Source organism: Pleurodeles waltl, chromosome 3_1 (assembly GCF_031143425.1).
Source record: "Pleurodeles waltl isolate 20211129_DDA chromosome 3_1, aPleWal1.hap1.20221129, whole genome shotgun sequence".
NCBI lineage: Eukaryota > Metazoa > Chordata > Amphibia > Caudata > Salamandridae > Pleurodeles > Pleurodeles waltl.
In genome coordinates, this window is record NC_090440.1 from 1,209,649,879 (window position 1) to 1,209,666,448 (window position 16,570).

A 16,570-nucleotide genomic window follows, 5' to 3' on the forward strand; every position below is an offset into this window, starting at 1 on the left:
CCATCCAACTCACAGGAAGGCAGTGATACACAAGTCTGTTGGGGGGGGGGGGGATTCTTCTATCTTTACCAGGCAGGCAAGGCCTTCCCAAAATGGAACACAAGGTCTTCCATACAATGTAATAATGCAGGTACACTCACAGCACACTTTCGCTTCAGCACTAATATCTCTATGCATTGTACCCTCACATGTACACATGTATTCAGTACATACAATAAGTCTGTGCACAATGATCAGCACCAACGCTTTTCTATATGTAACCAGGGTGTTTTATTTCAAAACACAAGCACTGTCAGCACACACACTCACCATATGTGCTGCACAGCTCTTCACCGTTCATGTACTGTACTTCACGCTAGTACACATACATCAAATCACATGCTGTTCCTGTGCACACACTGCACATGACTGTCTCTCATGTAATGTATCCCTCCCTGGCATACAGACATCCAGTACATGTACAGCACAGTGCTATTCCATCTTTGTACTGTACCTTTCCCCAAACACAAAGAAAACTAATGCAGTCTTACAACTCCTGTGCTAGCACCACTCAACATCTGCCTGCTGTAGACCTAGGGATGAGTTAAGCACAGAGCAGTCTAACTTTTATGAAGGTGAGCAAGCATGTAGGCGTCACTCCAGTGACGCAGGTTAAAAATGTCCTGTTCACTACTAATGATAACTACCCGGTATGCTGCTACCATTGCGCTCATGCTGCGTTAACACCTGGTGAATGTGATAGGCTTCCACCGCTATGAGGGTACAGCTTTGGATGCCCCTCCCGGGTCCAACGTGATCCACTGTCCCTGAGACAAGCCTACGTCATGGCACACATGCATGATCTGTGTTCACCTACGACCAAAAAAAAAAAAATTATAATAAGTAGCATCAAGGATCTAGACAACAGGACACCTGGGCACTCAGGGCAGAGGTCCAAGTCTTACCAGACAGAGGACTTTTCTGTCCCAACAGCCACTAATTAGGGTGAAAATGGTCCTGAGCTTCTTATTTTCTTTTTCGAAGAGAGTCAGATCGTTCCGACTGAACTGTTCACACTGGTTGCAGGGTAAAGAATGATTTGCATATGGCTGGATGACACTCAGGTGGCACAGTATGCAAAACAACAATAAATGGGTTGTGGTCTAAGTAATTACCAGTGGTTGAGATTAATTCAAGCATTCCATCCATTATATTTTTTTATAGTTTAATGGAATGCAGTTATACTGCATATAATTCTTCAATTGTGTGGGAGGAAGAAGTGCACTTGTGCAGAACTGAGGTGCCAAAAAAGTGGTTGTGCTCCACAAGCCTCAAACTTAGCTGGTCTGGCATGCTGGCACAGGAGTCCTGAAGCAATGATAGGTTGCATTGTTGTAAACTACTGCTTTAAGACTTACACCGCAACAGTGTCATCTAGTTTCCAATATTCTTAGTCCTAGCTATTTATCGGATAAAATTAAACCAAATTGGTTGGGTGTGCAAAATTTAGGATTTTTCAAATGTGGATCATGTGCAATGTGCAAATGGGCGTGGCAGGCTAAAAAAGATTTCTATGACATGAGCGGTAATAAAGTATGTATCAAGTCACATATTGACTGTAACACTAAGTTTATAGTTTATATGCTTGTTTGCAAATGTGAAAGAATGTATGTGGGTAGTACAATACGCCCACTTAGAGTGAGAATCTCAGAACACTGGAGGGCAATCAGGCAGGAAGATGAGAGATACCCCATAGCCTCCCATATGAGGGTTTGTGACGCACAGGGAGTTCATAAAGAATTCAGATTTTTGGGGTTTGACTTGTGTGAAGTAAATCCACAGGGTGGTAATAGAGAATCAGCCCTACGGAGAAAGGAGTCCATATGGATTTTACGATTAGGAGCTGTGGAGAGGGGTCTCAATACAGACTATGAGATGGAATATTTTCTGGGTGATAAATAAATTAATTAGTAAGATTAGTGAAATAAGGAATATCCAACATAATCATTAATGTTAAATAGGGAGATGATATATTACAGGATTGTCGATTGAGGAATGAATACTAAATAGACTTAAATTTGTTGGAACAACATGAGGGTTTTGGTTAATTTAATAAATACCCCTAGCTAATAGTTAATTTAGTTAATATTGTCAACACATAGATTCTATGGTCGAATTTACCATTAAAGAAAACAATTTTTTATAGAATTTTTTTTTTTTTTTTAATTTCATGTGTTTACCATTTAAAATTATTATTCCTTCATAGTTTATTTTCTTAATAACTTAACCGCCATCTCATAGAGGATGTATGGTCGTTTATAGGATTTAGAGCAAGATAAACCGAAATGGAGACAGTCTGTCTTCCATTTCGATTGTGCTCGAATATAGACCAGAGTATTTTTCGTCCGTCTTTGATGTTATTTGGAACCGGGGTCTTTAAATATGGCGCCGTAGGGATTTCCGGCTTTGATAGCCGACTTAGAGCATACTCGCCAGGCTGACGCGACCGTAATTAAGCAAAAAACAGGTAAGACACGCTTTTTGGGGCTCCACACTGTTTAGAATGGAGCGGTTTTGGGTTTTTCAGATTAATGATTTAGATATTTTGGGCATCCATTATAGGAGACGTGATTACTAATGAGAGGAATTACACTCATATAACATCAATACCCTAACATTGGTGAGTAGTTTTGAGGACTTAATTATTGTCAAATAAGCAAGGAGTGTAGGGGAGATATAATATCTATGTTTGTGTATATGTTTTGCCTTTCAGCTTTAGCATTTGGACACTTATTAAAGCATTTCAGAACTTTGTGTTTTTCAAAATAGCTGGACTAACAACTTAACCATATTTGGAAGGTATATTCTGTGTATAGTCCACTAAGGAGTATGTTTTGGTTCACGTTTGAGGGGGTATGTGGGTTTGGTAAATGTATCACTATTGTGGTGGTTGCTTCGTTGAGTTGGGTATGCTGGACATACAGCACTCTTTTTATTAAGTATTCATTTGTAGATTTTGATATATTATGACATTATTGAATGTTAAGATGAAATTTGTTAGCACGGTTCCCACTGTTTGCCATGGAGAAGCTCGGATATTACTGTTAAAGTGATGAAGAATACAATCATTGAACTATTGACTGACACATTATTTATGGGAATATTGTTTTAGGAGGTCCTGAAGAAATCCAGGGGCATTCCCCGGATGAAACACATGTTGACGGACAAGCTTGACAAGATTTGGAACTTGTGGATCAGAGACTTGTTGAACTGTGGACTTTACGATTACGAGGATACATTTATTGGATTTTTTGGAACGATTATTTTGGGATTAATTGTGTGTATAACATAAAAAGGAAATCCATTTGGTCCTTATATTAATTGTTTGAATGTTTTATTCAGTGATTAATGTACTGTTGCAGTGTTAATTGTACACGTGTGCAATACTTTTGCTAATTTTCAGATAACTTTTGTGTTATCATGTGGGGTGGTTGGAGGATGAAACCCTAGTGTTTGCACCGTGTAGGTTTGATATTAAGGGTCGTCGATTTAGAGGGTAGAAGCCCTTATTACTCTTTTTCACCCTCTCTTTTTATATATAGTTTCCAAGGTACTTATAATACCAATGTAATGAAAGGCCTCTTTTGCATGTTCACCCCCATATTTTTGGACACATGCTGCTGGTTTTTTAACTGAGAGTGCACTGAGGCCTGCCAACTGACCTCAGAGCCAGTGTTTTAACCCTATAAAATTTGCAAATCAAATTGTAGAGGTGTGGAATGTATTAAAATATCTATTGGTCCATGTGACAAGTTGCTTCCTAAAGCTACATGTCCTGTAAAATATCTACTTGTCCTTTTGGTGCTGTGTAGTGTGGTGACAATTTATGCCAGCAGTCTCATTATAGAAGAGCTCTGATAATAGCCTATCTGATTAAGCCACGGCTAATACTATAATAGGGCTTGAATACAAGCAATTTCCTTATTTTTCCACCTTTCCACAGATCTACATACTCAGGCTACATATTTTAATGGTTTTCACCAGCTCTTCACTCATCTTTTCCCAAACTGAGAAAAGTTGGACGTTTACTCCTGACAAGGGCAGAAGTAAAACATCTTCCAGGGTTGTGAAAAAAGTGTTTTGAGAGAAAGTGACCTTGTAAAAGCTCAACACATTTTCGCATGAGCAAATCTACACATGCATATTTGATCGAGCTAAAATACAGCTCCCAAATATTTTTAGGAGTACAATTTCTCAGACTGCTTGTGTAAATTCATGAAATATGCAAATCTGCACTAATGCAGAGACATCTATGCTGGGTGCACATTGGACCCTTAATTAGGTCTGGTGTTAACCAAGACGTATTGTTTTTATTAAAACTCTATCTCTGTCTATCTGTGTGCTGGTTCCACGGTGATTGATAGCAATCTCCTCATTCACAAGGAGCATTTCGGCGCACACAGTAGTTTTTTTTCAGTGCCAGGAACTACTGTGGCAATGTGCTTTTTGAGATCAGAAAATAATTTTGCTTTTTTCCAGTGTTTGTAAGAATACTGAGGGTCGGACAGCCCCTCAACAATAATGTTTTACAAAAGCCATGTAAAAACAAGATACACACAGACAAAACCAAAAGACTGACCACCAATGTTAGAACTATTGACTATGCCAATGCTTATTTATTTTCATATTTCCCATAATCTTTTTGAAACTGGTTACGCTGATTTTCCATTATGAAGATGTTTTGGAAACCCTAGCATGCATCAACACATTTTACTAAGTAATGCTTCAAATAAATGGTACCTAAAAGTTCACAGTAATTTAGCAGAACATTCTTTCCTAGTTACATTTTGTGTGAAGATTTCATCTTGAAAGCAGACTTGTCAATCTCGCTTACAAGTTTCTGCAAATATCTGCATCTAATCAGAGAATTCTGGGAGCTATATACGTTGCCTCACACTGTTAAACTTTGCAAGCATATCTAATTCCCCCCCCCCCTCGGAATCACTTTCAGTAGTGCAGTCTGAGCTTACAACATTTATTTGGAGCACTGACCCTAATAATAAAGGCTTTGCATTGATGAACCATAAATGCAAGTTCAAACAGAATTATTGTATGGACACAAACATGACCTCAACTGCAGACAGTTCCTTTCCATGTATCACAATGTGGTGCTATAAAACGGCAGCCAAGGGGTTTGAACTACAGTGGATTGGTCCTACATGTCCCAAGGACAATATAAACATGAAAACGTGTTGCCCTTGACCCGAAACAATATGTCCTGGGTGTCTGGCTATAGGAATTCCACACCCCTGAATTTGATACCCTCAAATGACATGGCCTCACTTACTTACAAGCCCCTAACATGTGGTACCCCCGGGCAAGTAAGACACAGTGCCCACTCAGGGCTGCAACACTGCTTGTACCACCCTTCATGTGACAAGGTACAAAATGCCTTCTAGCCTGCCACTGCAGACTGGAAGAACAGTGTTTACACTGCCAGTTCGACTTTGCCATTTAAACCAATAGCAAAGCCACCCTGTCCCTCAACAGTATATTTAAGTCTTCCCTAAGAAAGGCCTAAAAAGTCATAAGGCAAGGAGCTTCATTTTGTTAAGTAAGACGTGTTTTAAGATATGCCTTAGTAAAAACACTTCCAAATTGTCCTTTTGCTGTGGGGAAAGTTGGTAGCCACACTGCTTATACAGAGTTACTGGATGGCATACCAATCCAGCTAACTTTTGACTGGGACTACTAGCATGGGTCATGTAAGGTATCACAACAATCATAGCATTAAATTCAACCTGATACCGAGTTCGGAATTAATGCCCTATTAAAAGGCAGACAACTTCTAGAGAGTTGCCACGTTGTGCTCTGCTTGCCAAGCAGCCTCACAAAAGCATACACAAACAGACAGCTTTCTGACCGCCTGGGGAGACGTGTGAATGACTCCCAGGCTCAGGAGCAAAGGCAGTACTGCAGCAGTGAGGTGTCACCCCCTCTGCCAGGATGGCCGCTCTGGGAGTGGGGTTTTAGCCCGGAGGAGTGCTTCAAATGGGAAGGTATCTTTGGTGGTCCAACTGGCCCAACACCCCTAAGCAGGATACCTTTTCTTCCTGTAGACAGCATGGAAACAAGGAGGCCAGAGAGGGGAAACTCATCCTCAACTAGTTTTACCGTGGGCATGTTGCCCTCAGGTAGCCACACCTTGAGGGTGAGCAACCTTGCTCTCAACGACTGAGGAAGGGTTGTGCCATCCTGAAAGGGGCAAGAACGTGGCATTCTAGGATAGCCAGATGCCACATATCACAGGAATTTAATCACTAGGTAGAAGGGGACCCAGAAGTCCTTTGGCTAGTGACCATGCTGTCCCATCAGGGCACTGTCCTAGGAAAAATATGGCACCACTGGAATCGTTGACCATCAGTACTGACTGGACTTGGAAGGAGAACGAGAATATGACCACTTTGCACCCGTTGGAAGTGCTCACTGATGCTGGAGCGACTGCACCTGCTGCACTTTGGGTAAGTGGTGTTTGAACCCTGTTCTGCATCCTGGCTCAAGGAAAAGCAGATTCCCTGCCACAGACCAAAGCAGAGCCTACAAGGGTCAGTTGGATGACCTCCGGGAACAGCACTGGGGACATTAAAGCTGAAACAGCCCAAGTCGAATATCTGGTAGAACCACAGACATTTTGCCACTACCGGACACCAGGCACTCCAAAGAGTAATTCAGAAATAGCCAAAAGGTGCACCCATGTCTGCTAGACCAGTGAGTGTTGGTTGTGACAAAAGTCTAAACGTTCATAGAAGCCTGCTCTATTTTTATAAATTGGTGCCTTCTTTCTTTCCTTTGCTAAGCCTTGCTGGTCTCAACCCACAGATACACAGGATTGAGCGAAGATTAAGAAAACGTACCTGACTGGACCCAAGACAGTATTCATGAGTGCAGTTCACGATAAATGTTCCCAGTCATACCATATAAAAGACTATATAGGTGGTACACCTTCTGTTCAAGCGCTCAAACTATGGAATTCATTACCCGCAAACGTAAGATCCATTGATAACTATCTTGTCTACAGAAGACTACTCAAGAGTTGTCTCTTCCCTTCATAACCACCATATCCAAAAAGCAATGGACTGCATATGCCTGTGTTGGTAAACATTTATAATCTGATTATGTGTATATATGTAGAGATGTGTATTTCTTTAAGAAATATGTATAATTAATATTTCATAAAAATAAAGTATGTACATAATCTTTAATCCTGTTTAACAAATGTATATTTACTCATGGTTAAAGGGGTGCGTGTGTGTGTATATATGTGCATGTATGTATATACAAGTATGAATAAAATGTATGTGCATGTATACACGTGTACATTATCCTATGGTTAACATGTTCATAGGTCATTGCATTGTTCCTAGATAAGCTGTTATATTAGGTACTTATGAATCCCTATTTTCATTTTAGTTATCACAATGATAGAATGTTAAATTAACTCTTTTATCAGCAAGCATTTGGCTACTGAAAATTGAGGATAGATCAAATAATGTTAGAAAAGTACACAAATAAATTAACCTCAAATATTGCTCATCTTGCAAGTGTGTCTTCATACAACACAACTTTAAATCTCAAATTATTATATCCATTATTATGTTCCTTACACATATATTACCTTACTATGCATGTATCTATTATTTTAGCCCTACTGTACAACAGGAAGAAAAACAAGCATTTGCAATGCAACGGGTCTCGCGTTTGCTCATGTTACAGCTGACCGCGTTGTAAACTCCTAACCCGACTTTTCACCTATCAGGCAAAAGTGCATTATGTAGATAACCCGAAAAAGTGAAATTAATTATGTAAAGCGCTCGACTTCTGCCAAGCGAGATTGCGCTCGTAAATGAGAGAAAAAGAAGTCCACGAGCTCGATGGAAAACAGCGAGCCTTGCATGTTTCCTGTACTTGGTCGCTGCGCTGGAGGAGGGCTAGCCACCGGAAAAGGCATGACGTATGCGTGCCTTCGACTAATGAAAGCAAGCAGATTTTATTAGGCAAACCCACAAACCAATAAAAAACACTGACGTGACGTTGACAGGGCTCCGAGCCCTTTTCTAAACACTAAAGCGTCTCGCTGCGATACGCATGGGCGAGCGCATGCAACGCAGGCTCGACCCTAAAAAAACTCAAGCTTTACTCTGTCTCCCTATACCTCTATCAGTCTATCTTCCACCCCCACTCTTTGACTCATCCCAAACCCATTCTACTACAATGATCTCAAAATCACCCTGCCTAAGCTCTTCCCTCCTCTATCCTCCTGGCTCACCCCAAACCTGTTAACTACTATGATCGCCCAAACAACCCTACTAAATTATCCCTCACTTATCTCACCTTTGACTTATCCAAAACCCCTTCTACTACCATGACCTCCCTAACCCCTTTCTACAGACTCGCCCATCTCTCCTTTACGCATCCCAAGCTTCATCCTACTACTATAAACTCCCAAATAACACTTCTGGATTCCTCCCCCTCCCCTTATTCCCCAATTATTCCATGCAAACTTACTAACAAACTCACATATCCTCTGCTAAAATCAACATTTAACAATACTAATCCTGTACTCATAGTTACCTATACTAATCCACCACTAATAATTTTGGGTTCAGGAGTAGCGTGCTACACACCAAAAAGCACTTTAACACCTTGTCAGGGTTAGTAAGCACTACATAAATACAATAACAATATAGTACACCCAAATACTCATAACCTGCAACATATACAGTCCTGGTTTTTTAAATTACGTTCTAGTACCTGTACTGCTGTTTTCAGTACTCCAAGTACAAAAATGCAAAGAAAAAAACTGTTCAGATCAGAGCCTCATACATGGAATTGGTAAACTATATCTTTGCAGTAGTCACCTAGCTTTATATCAACCACAAAGAGTTTTTTTTCTGCTGCTCTATATAGTGTTGGTACTACTTGTAGTAATTTAAAACGCTATGGTGTTTAAACTATACAACAGAGAAAGTATAGTTTGTTTGGACTAGGTGCCACTCGAGTCGTCAGACAAGGCTTACAAATGTCACACCTACGCACAATGGAAACATCACACATAAACAAATGAAAACACTGCAGCAGTCTTGTCTACAATCTTGGTTGTGCTACCCATGCCCCGTCAAAACTATCCTCGTCCTTATCCACCCGTTTCAGTTATCCCGATGCCTCCAACCTTGTTTAGCACTAGCTTCTGGCTGAGGAAGGTTAATGCCCTTCTTCCCCGTTGCACACAAACTCCCAATAGCGGACTTACGGTTGCTTTTAATGTTCGCTACCGAAAGGTGTGCGACGGCTCACCTGCAGTATAACGCTCCGTAATAATGTGTTGACTGGTGCGGTGAAGGACGAAGGCACTCCTTGAAAGTACCAGAGGACCAGCCCGCCCTTGGAAAAGATAGAAAAGAAATCCAGCATGGCTACGATGAGATACCCGTCTAACAGCAGTGACTAAATGCGCTGCGACAACATTGGGATTTAGGACACGTCAGAACAGCGTTAACGCCGTGACGTCATCGCGCACGCGACCACGTCTTTTTTTTTTTACTTAGTTTATTATTATTTCTTTAACCCCTTCGCTGCCAGGCCTTTTCCCCCTCCTGTGCCGAGCCTTGTTTTGGCTATTTGGAGCAGTTCGCGCTTAGGCCCTCATAACTTTTTGTTCACGTAAGCTACCCACGCCAAATTTGCGTCCTTTTTTTCCAGCATCCTAGGGATTCTAGAGGTACCCAGACTTTGTGGGTTCCCCAGAAGGAGGCCAAGAAATTAGCCAAAAAAACAGTGAAAATTCCTTTTTTTTTTAAAAAAAATTGAAAAATGGGCAGCAGAAGAAGGCTTGTGGTTTTTTCCCTGAAAAGGGTATCAACAAAGGGTTTGCGGTGATAAAATCACCAGCTTCCCAGCTTTCAGGAACAGGCAGACTTGAATCAGAAAACCCAATTTTTCAACACAATTTTGGCATTTTACTGGGACATACCCCATTTTTACAATTTTTTGTGCTTTCAGCCTCCTTCCAGTCAGTGACAGAAATGGGCATGAAACCAACGCTGGATCCCAGAAACCGCAACATTTCTGAAAAGTAGACAAAATTCTGAATTCAGCAAGGGGTAATTTGTGTAGATCCTACAAGGGGTTCCTACAGAAAATAACAACTGAAAAAGAAAAATATTGAAATTGAGGTGAACAAAACATCAATTTTTCTCTAAGTTTTACTCTGTAACTTTTTCCTGCAATGTCAGATTTTCGAAAGCAATATACCGTTACGTCTGCTGGACTCTTCTGGTTGCGGGGATATATAGGGCTTGTAGGTTCATCAAGAACTCTAGGTACCCAGAGCCCATAAATGACCTGCACCCTGCAGTGGGTTTTCATTCTATGCCGGGTATACAGCAATTCATTTGCTGAAATATAAAGAGTAAAAAATAGCTATCAAGAAAACCTTTGTATTTCCAAAATGGGCACAAGATAAGGTGTTGAGAAGCAGTGGTTATTTGCACATCTCTGAATTCCGGGGTGCCCATACTAGCATGTGAATTACGGGGCATTTCTCAAATAGACGTCTTTTTTACACACTGTCTTACATTTGGAAGGGAAAAATGTAGAGAAAGACAAGGGGCAATAACACTTGTTTTGCTATTCTATGTTCCCCTAAGTCTCCCGATAAAAATGATACCTCACTTGTGTGGGTAGGCCTAGCGCCCGCGACAGGATATGCCCCAAAACACAACGTGGACACATCACAGAAAACAGACCTGTTTTTAGCAAAGTGACTACCTGTAGATTTTGGCCTCTAGCTCAGCCGCCACCTAGGGAAACCTACCAAACCTGTGCATTTCTGAAAACTAGAGACCTAGGGGAATCCAAGATGGGGTGACTTGTGTGGCTCGGACCAGGTTCTGTTACCCAGAATCCTTTGCAAACCTCAAAATTTGGCTAAAAAAACACATGTTCCTCACATTTCTGTGGCAGAAAGTTCTGGAATCTGAGGGGAGCCACAAATTTCCTTCCACCCAGTGTTCCCCCACGTCTCCCGATAAAAATGATACCTCACTTGTGTGGGTAGGCCTAGCGCCCGCGACAGGAAACGCCCCAAAGCGCAACGTGGACACAGCCAAATTTTTGAAGGAAAACAGAGGTGTTTTTTGCAAAGTGCCTACCTGTAGATTTTGGCTTGTAGCTCAGCCGCCACCTAAGGAAACCTACCAAACCTGTGCATTTCTGAAAACTAGAGACCTAGGGGAATCCAAGATGGGGTGACTTGTGTGGCTCGGACCAGGTTCTGTTACCCAGAATCCTTTGCAAACCTCAAAATTTGGCTAAAAAAACACATGTTCCTCACATTTCTGTGGCAGAAAGTTCTGGAATCTGAGAGGAGCCACAAATTTCCTTCCACCCAGTGTTCCCCCACGTCTCCCGATAAAAATGATACCTCACTTGTGTGGGTAGGCCTAGCGCCCGCGACAAGAAACGCCCCAGAGCGCAACGTGGACGCAGCCAAATTTTTTAAGGAAAACAGAGGTGTTTTTTGCAAAGTGCCTACCTGTAGATTTTGGCCTGTACCTCAGCCGCCACCTAGGGAAACCTACCAAACCTGTGCATTTCTGAAAATTAGAGACCTTGGGGAATCCAAGATGGGGTGACTTGTGTGGCTCGGACCAGGTTCTGTTACCCAGAATCCTTTGCAAACCTCAAAATTTGGCTAAAAAAACACATGTTCCTCACATTTCTGTGGCAGAAAGTTCTGGAATCTGAGAGGAGCCACAAATTTCCTTCCACCCAGCGTTCCCCCACGCCTCCCGATAAAAATGATACCTCACTTGTGTGGGTAGGCCTAGCGCCCGCGACAGGAAACGCCCCAAAGCGCAACGTGGACACAGCCACATTTTTGAAGGAAAACAGAGGTGTTTTTTGCAAAGTGCCTACCTGTAGATTTTGGCCTGTAGCTCAGCCGCCACCTAGGGAAACCTACCACACCTGTGCATTTCTGAAAACTAGAGACCTAGGGGAATCCAAGATGGGGTGACTTGTGTGGCTCGGACCAGGTTCTGTTACCCAGAATCCTTTGCAAACCTCAAACTTTGGCTAAAAAAACACATGTTCCTCACATTTCTGTGGCAGAAAGTTCTGGAATCTGAGAGGAGCCACAAAATTCCTTCCACCCAGCGTTCCCCCACGTCTCCCGATAAAAATGATACCTCACTTGTGTGAGTAGGCCTAGTGCCCGCCACAGGAAACGCCCCAAAGCGCAACGTGGACACAGCCAAATTTTTGAAGGAAAACAGAGGTGTTTTTTGCAAAGTGCCTACCTGTAGATTTTGGCCTGTAGCTCAGCCGCCACCTAGGGAAACCTACCAAACCTGTGCATTTCTGAAAACTAGAGACCTAGGGGAATCCAAGATGGGGTGACCTGTGTGGCTCGGACCAGGTTCTGTTACCCAGAATCCTTTGCAAACCTCAAAATTTGGCTAAAAAAACACATGTTCCTCACATTTCTGTGGCAGAAAGTTCTGGAATCTGAGAGGAGCCACAAATTTCCTTCCACCCAGCGTTCCCCCACGCCTCCCGATAAAAATGATACCTCACTTGTGTGGGTAGGCCTAGCGCCCGCGACAGGAAACGCCCCAAAGCGCAACATGGACACAGCCAAATTTTTGAAGGAAAACAGAGGTGTTTTTTGCAAAGTGCCTACCTGTAGATTTTGGCCTGTAGCTCAGCCGCCACCTAGGGAAACCTACCAAACCGGTGCATTTCTGAAAACTAGAGACCTAGGGGAATGCAAGATGGGGTGACTTGTGTGGCTCGGACCAGGTTCTGTTACCCAGAATCCTTTGCAAACCTCAAAATTTGGCTAAAAAAACACATGTTCCTCACATTTCTGTGGCAGAAAGTTCTGGAATCTGAGAGGAGCCACAAATTTCCTTCCGCCCAGCGTTCCCCCACGTCTCCCGATAAAAATTATACCTCACTTGTGTGGGTAGGCCTAGCGCCCGCGACAGGAAACGCCCCAAAGCGCAACGTGGACACAGCCAAATTTTTGAAGGAAAACAGAGGTGTTTTTTGCAAAGTGCCTACCTGTAGATTTTGGCCTGTAGCTCAGCCGCCACCTAGGGAAACCTAGCACACCAGCGCATTTTTGAAAACTAGAGACCTAGGGGAATCCAGGATGGGGTGATTTGCGGGGCTCTGACCAGGTTCTGTTACCCAGAATCCTTTGCAAACATCAAAATTTGGCCAAAAAACACTTTTTCCTCTCATTTCGGTGACAGAAAGTTCTGGAATCTGAGAGGAGCCACAAATTTCCTTCCACCCAGCGTTCCCCTAAGTCTCTCCATAAAAATGGTACCTCACTTGTGTGGGTAGGCCTAGCGCCCACGAAAGGAAATGGCCCAAAACACAACGTGGACACAACATATTTTTTCACAGAAAACAGAGGTGTTTTTTGCAAAGTGCCTACCTGTGGATTTTGGCCTCTAGCTCCGCCGGCCCCAGGGGGGGGGGGAAATGCCCTAAAATAAATTTGACCCCCCACCCCCCCAAACCCCACCTGCCCAGGAGCGACCCTTGCCTACGGGGTCGCTCCCCCTGCGTGACATTGGCGCCTAAAAACAAATCCCCAGTGCCTAGTGGTTTCTGCCCCCTTGGGACAGATTGACCTAAAATCGACCAATCTGCCCCCAAGGGGGGCAGAAATGGTCTAAACACAGTTTGCCCCCCAGGGGAGCGACCCTTGTCTGATGGGTCGCTCCCCATCTCTAAAAAAACAAACAAACAAAAAAATATATATATTTTTTTTTTTGCCCTGGCGCCTACAGGTTTCTGCCCCCAGGGGGGGCAGAAATGGCCTAAAATAAATTTGCATCCCCAACCCCCACTCCCCCACCAGGAGCGACCCTCGCCTATGGGGTCCTTCCCCCTGCGTGACATTGGCGCCAAAAAACAAATCCCCGGTGCCTAGTGGTTTCTGCCCCCTTGGGGGCAGATTGACCTCAAATCGACCAATCTGCCCCAAGGGGGGCAGAAATGGTCTAAATACAGTTTGCCCCCCAAGGGAGCGACCCTTGCCTGATGGGTCGCTCCCCATCTCTAAAAAAACAAACATACAAAAAAAAACACACAAAAAAAAATTGCCCTGGCGCCTAGAGGTTTCTGCCCCCCCTGGGGGCAGATCGGCCTAATAATAGGCCGATCTGCCCCCAGGGGGGGCAGAAATGGCCTAAAATAAATTTGCATCCCCAACCCCCACCCCCCCCCCACCAAGAGCGACCCTCACCTACGGGGTCGCTCCCCCTGCGTGACATTGGCGCCAAAAAACAAATCCCCGGTGCCTAGTGGTTTCTGCCCCCTTGGGGGCAGATTGACCTCAAATCGACCAATCTGCCCCAAGGGGGGCAGAAATGGTCTAAATACAGTTTGCCCCCCAAGGGAGCGACCCTTGCCTGATGGGTCGCTCCCCATCTCTAAAAAAACAAACATACAAAAAAAAACACACAAAAAAAAATTGCCCTGGCGCCTAGAGGTTTCTGCCCCCCCTGGGGGCAGATCGGCCTAATAATAGGCCGATCTGCCCCCAGGGGGGGCAGAAATGGCCTAAAATAAATTTGCATCCCCAACCCCCACTCCCCCACCAGGAGCGACCCTCGCCTACGGGGTCGCTCCCCCTGCGTGACATTGGCGCCAAAAAACTAATCCCCAGTGCCTAGTGGTTTCTGCCCCCTTGGGGCCAGATTGACCTCAAATCGACCAATCTCCCCCAAGGGGGGCAGAAATGCTCTAAATACAGTTTGCCCCCCAGGGGAGCGACCCTTGTCTGATGGGTCGCTCCCCATCTCTAAAAAAACAAACATACAAAAAAAAAACACACAAAAAAAATTTGCCCTGGCGCCTAGAGGTTTCTGCCCCCCCCTGGTGGCAGATCGGCCTAATAATAGGCCGATCTGCCCCCAGGGGGGCCAGAAATGGCCTAAAATAAATTTGCATCCCCAACCCCCACCCCCCACCAGGAGCGACCCTCACCTATGGGGTCGCTCCCCCTGCGTGACATTGGCGCCAAAAAACAAATCCCCGGTGCCTAGTGGTTTCTGCCCCCTTGGGGACAGATTGACCTCAAATCGACCAATCTGCCCCAAGGGGGGCAGAAATGCTTTAAATACAGTTTGCCCCCCAGGGGAGCGACCCTTGCCTGATGGGTCGCTCCCCATCTCTAAAAAAACAAACATACAAACAAAACACACAAAAAAAATTTGCCCTGGCGCCTAGAGGATTCTGCCCCCCCCCCTGGTGGCAGATCGGCCTAATAATAGGCCGATCTGCCCCCAGGGGGGCCAGAAATGGCCTAAAATAAATTTGCATCCACAACCCCCACCCCCCCACCAGGAGCGACCCTCGCCTACGGGGTCGCTCCCCCTGCGTGACATTGGCGCCAAAAAACAAATCCCCGGTGCCTAGTGGTTTCTGCCCCCTTGGGGGCAAATTGACCTCAAATCGACCAATCTGCCCCCAAGGGGGGCAGAAATGGTCTAAATACAGTTTGCCCCCCAGGGGAGCGACCCTTGGCTGATGGGTCGCTCCCCATCTCTAAAAAAACAAACATACAAACAAAAAAAACACACAAATTTTTTTTGCCCTGGCGCCTAGAGGTTTCTGCCCCCCCCCTGGTGGCAGATCAGCCTTATAATAGGCCGATCTGCCCCCAGGGGGGCCAGAAATGGCCTAAAATAAATTTGCATCCCCAACCCCCACCCCCCCACCAGGAGCGACCCTCGCCTACGGGGTCGCTCCCCCTGCGTGACATTGGCGCCAAAAAACAAATCCCCGGTGCCTAGTGGTTTCTGCCCCCTTGGGGCAGATTGACCTAAAATCGACCAATCTGCCCCCAAGGGGGGCAGAAATGGTCTAAACACAGTTTGCCCCCCAGGGGAGCGACCCTTGTCTGATGGGTCGCTCCCCATCTCTAAAAAAACAAACAAACAAAAAAAAAAAACACCAATTTTTTTTTTTGCCCTGGCGCCTAGAGGTTTCTGCCCCCCCTGGGGGCAGAAATGGCCTAAAATAAATTTGCCCCCCGAACGCCCACCCCCCCCGGGAGCGACCCTTGCCTACGGGGTCGCTCCCCCTGCGTGACATTGGCGCCAAAAAACAAATCCCCGGTGTCTAGTGGTTTCTGCCCCCTTGGGGCAGATTGACCTAAAATCGACCAATCTGCCCCCAAGGGGGGCAGAAATGGTCTAAATACAATTTGCCCCCCAGGGGAGCGACCCTTGCCTGATGGGTCGCTCCCCATCTCAAAAAAAAAAAAAAAAAAAAAAAAACACAAAAAAAAAATTGCCCTGGCGCCTAGAGGTTTCTGCCCCCCCTGGGGGTAGATCGGCCTAATACCAATAGGCCGATCTGCGGGGCAGAGATGACCTAAAATAATTTTGCCCCCCCTACCTCCCCCCCCCCAGGGAGCGACCCTTGCCAAAAGGTCGCTACCCTTGCGTGACGGCGCAAAAAAAAGATCCCTGGTGCCTAGTGGTTTCTGCCCCCCTTGGGGGCAGAT

At 44.8% G+C, this 16,570-nt stretch overlaps 1 protein-coding gene across 1 annotated transcript in view; it reads right to left on the reverse strand.

Moving 5' to 3' along the window:
* SRPRA (SRP receptor subunit alpha) overlaps nucleotides 1-9,517 on the reverse strand; it is a 704,571-nt gene extending 695,054 nt beyond the window's left edge. The window contains exon 1 of the mRNA XM_069224516.1: nucleotides 9,334-9,517. Coding sequence (XP_069080617.1) covers nucleotides 9,334-9,450 — 117 coding nt within the window. The 5' untranslated portion in view covers nucleotides 9,451-9,517. The remainder of the gene's footprint in view (nucleotides 1-9,333) is intronic.
* Between the last annotated feature and the right edge of the window lie 7,053 nt (nucleotides 9,518-16,570).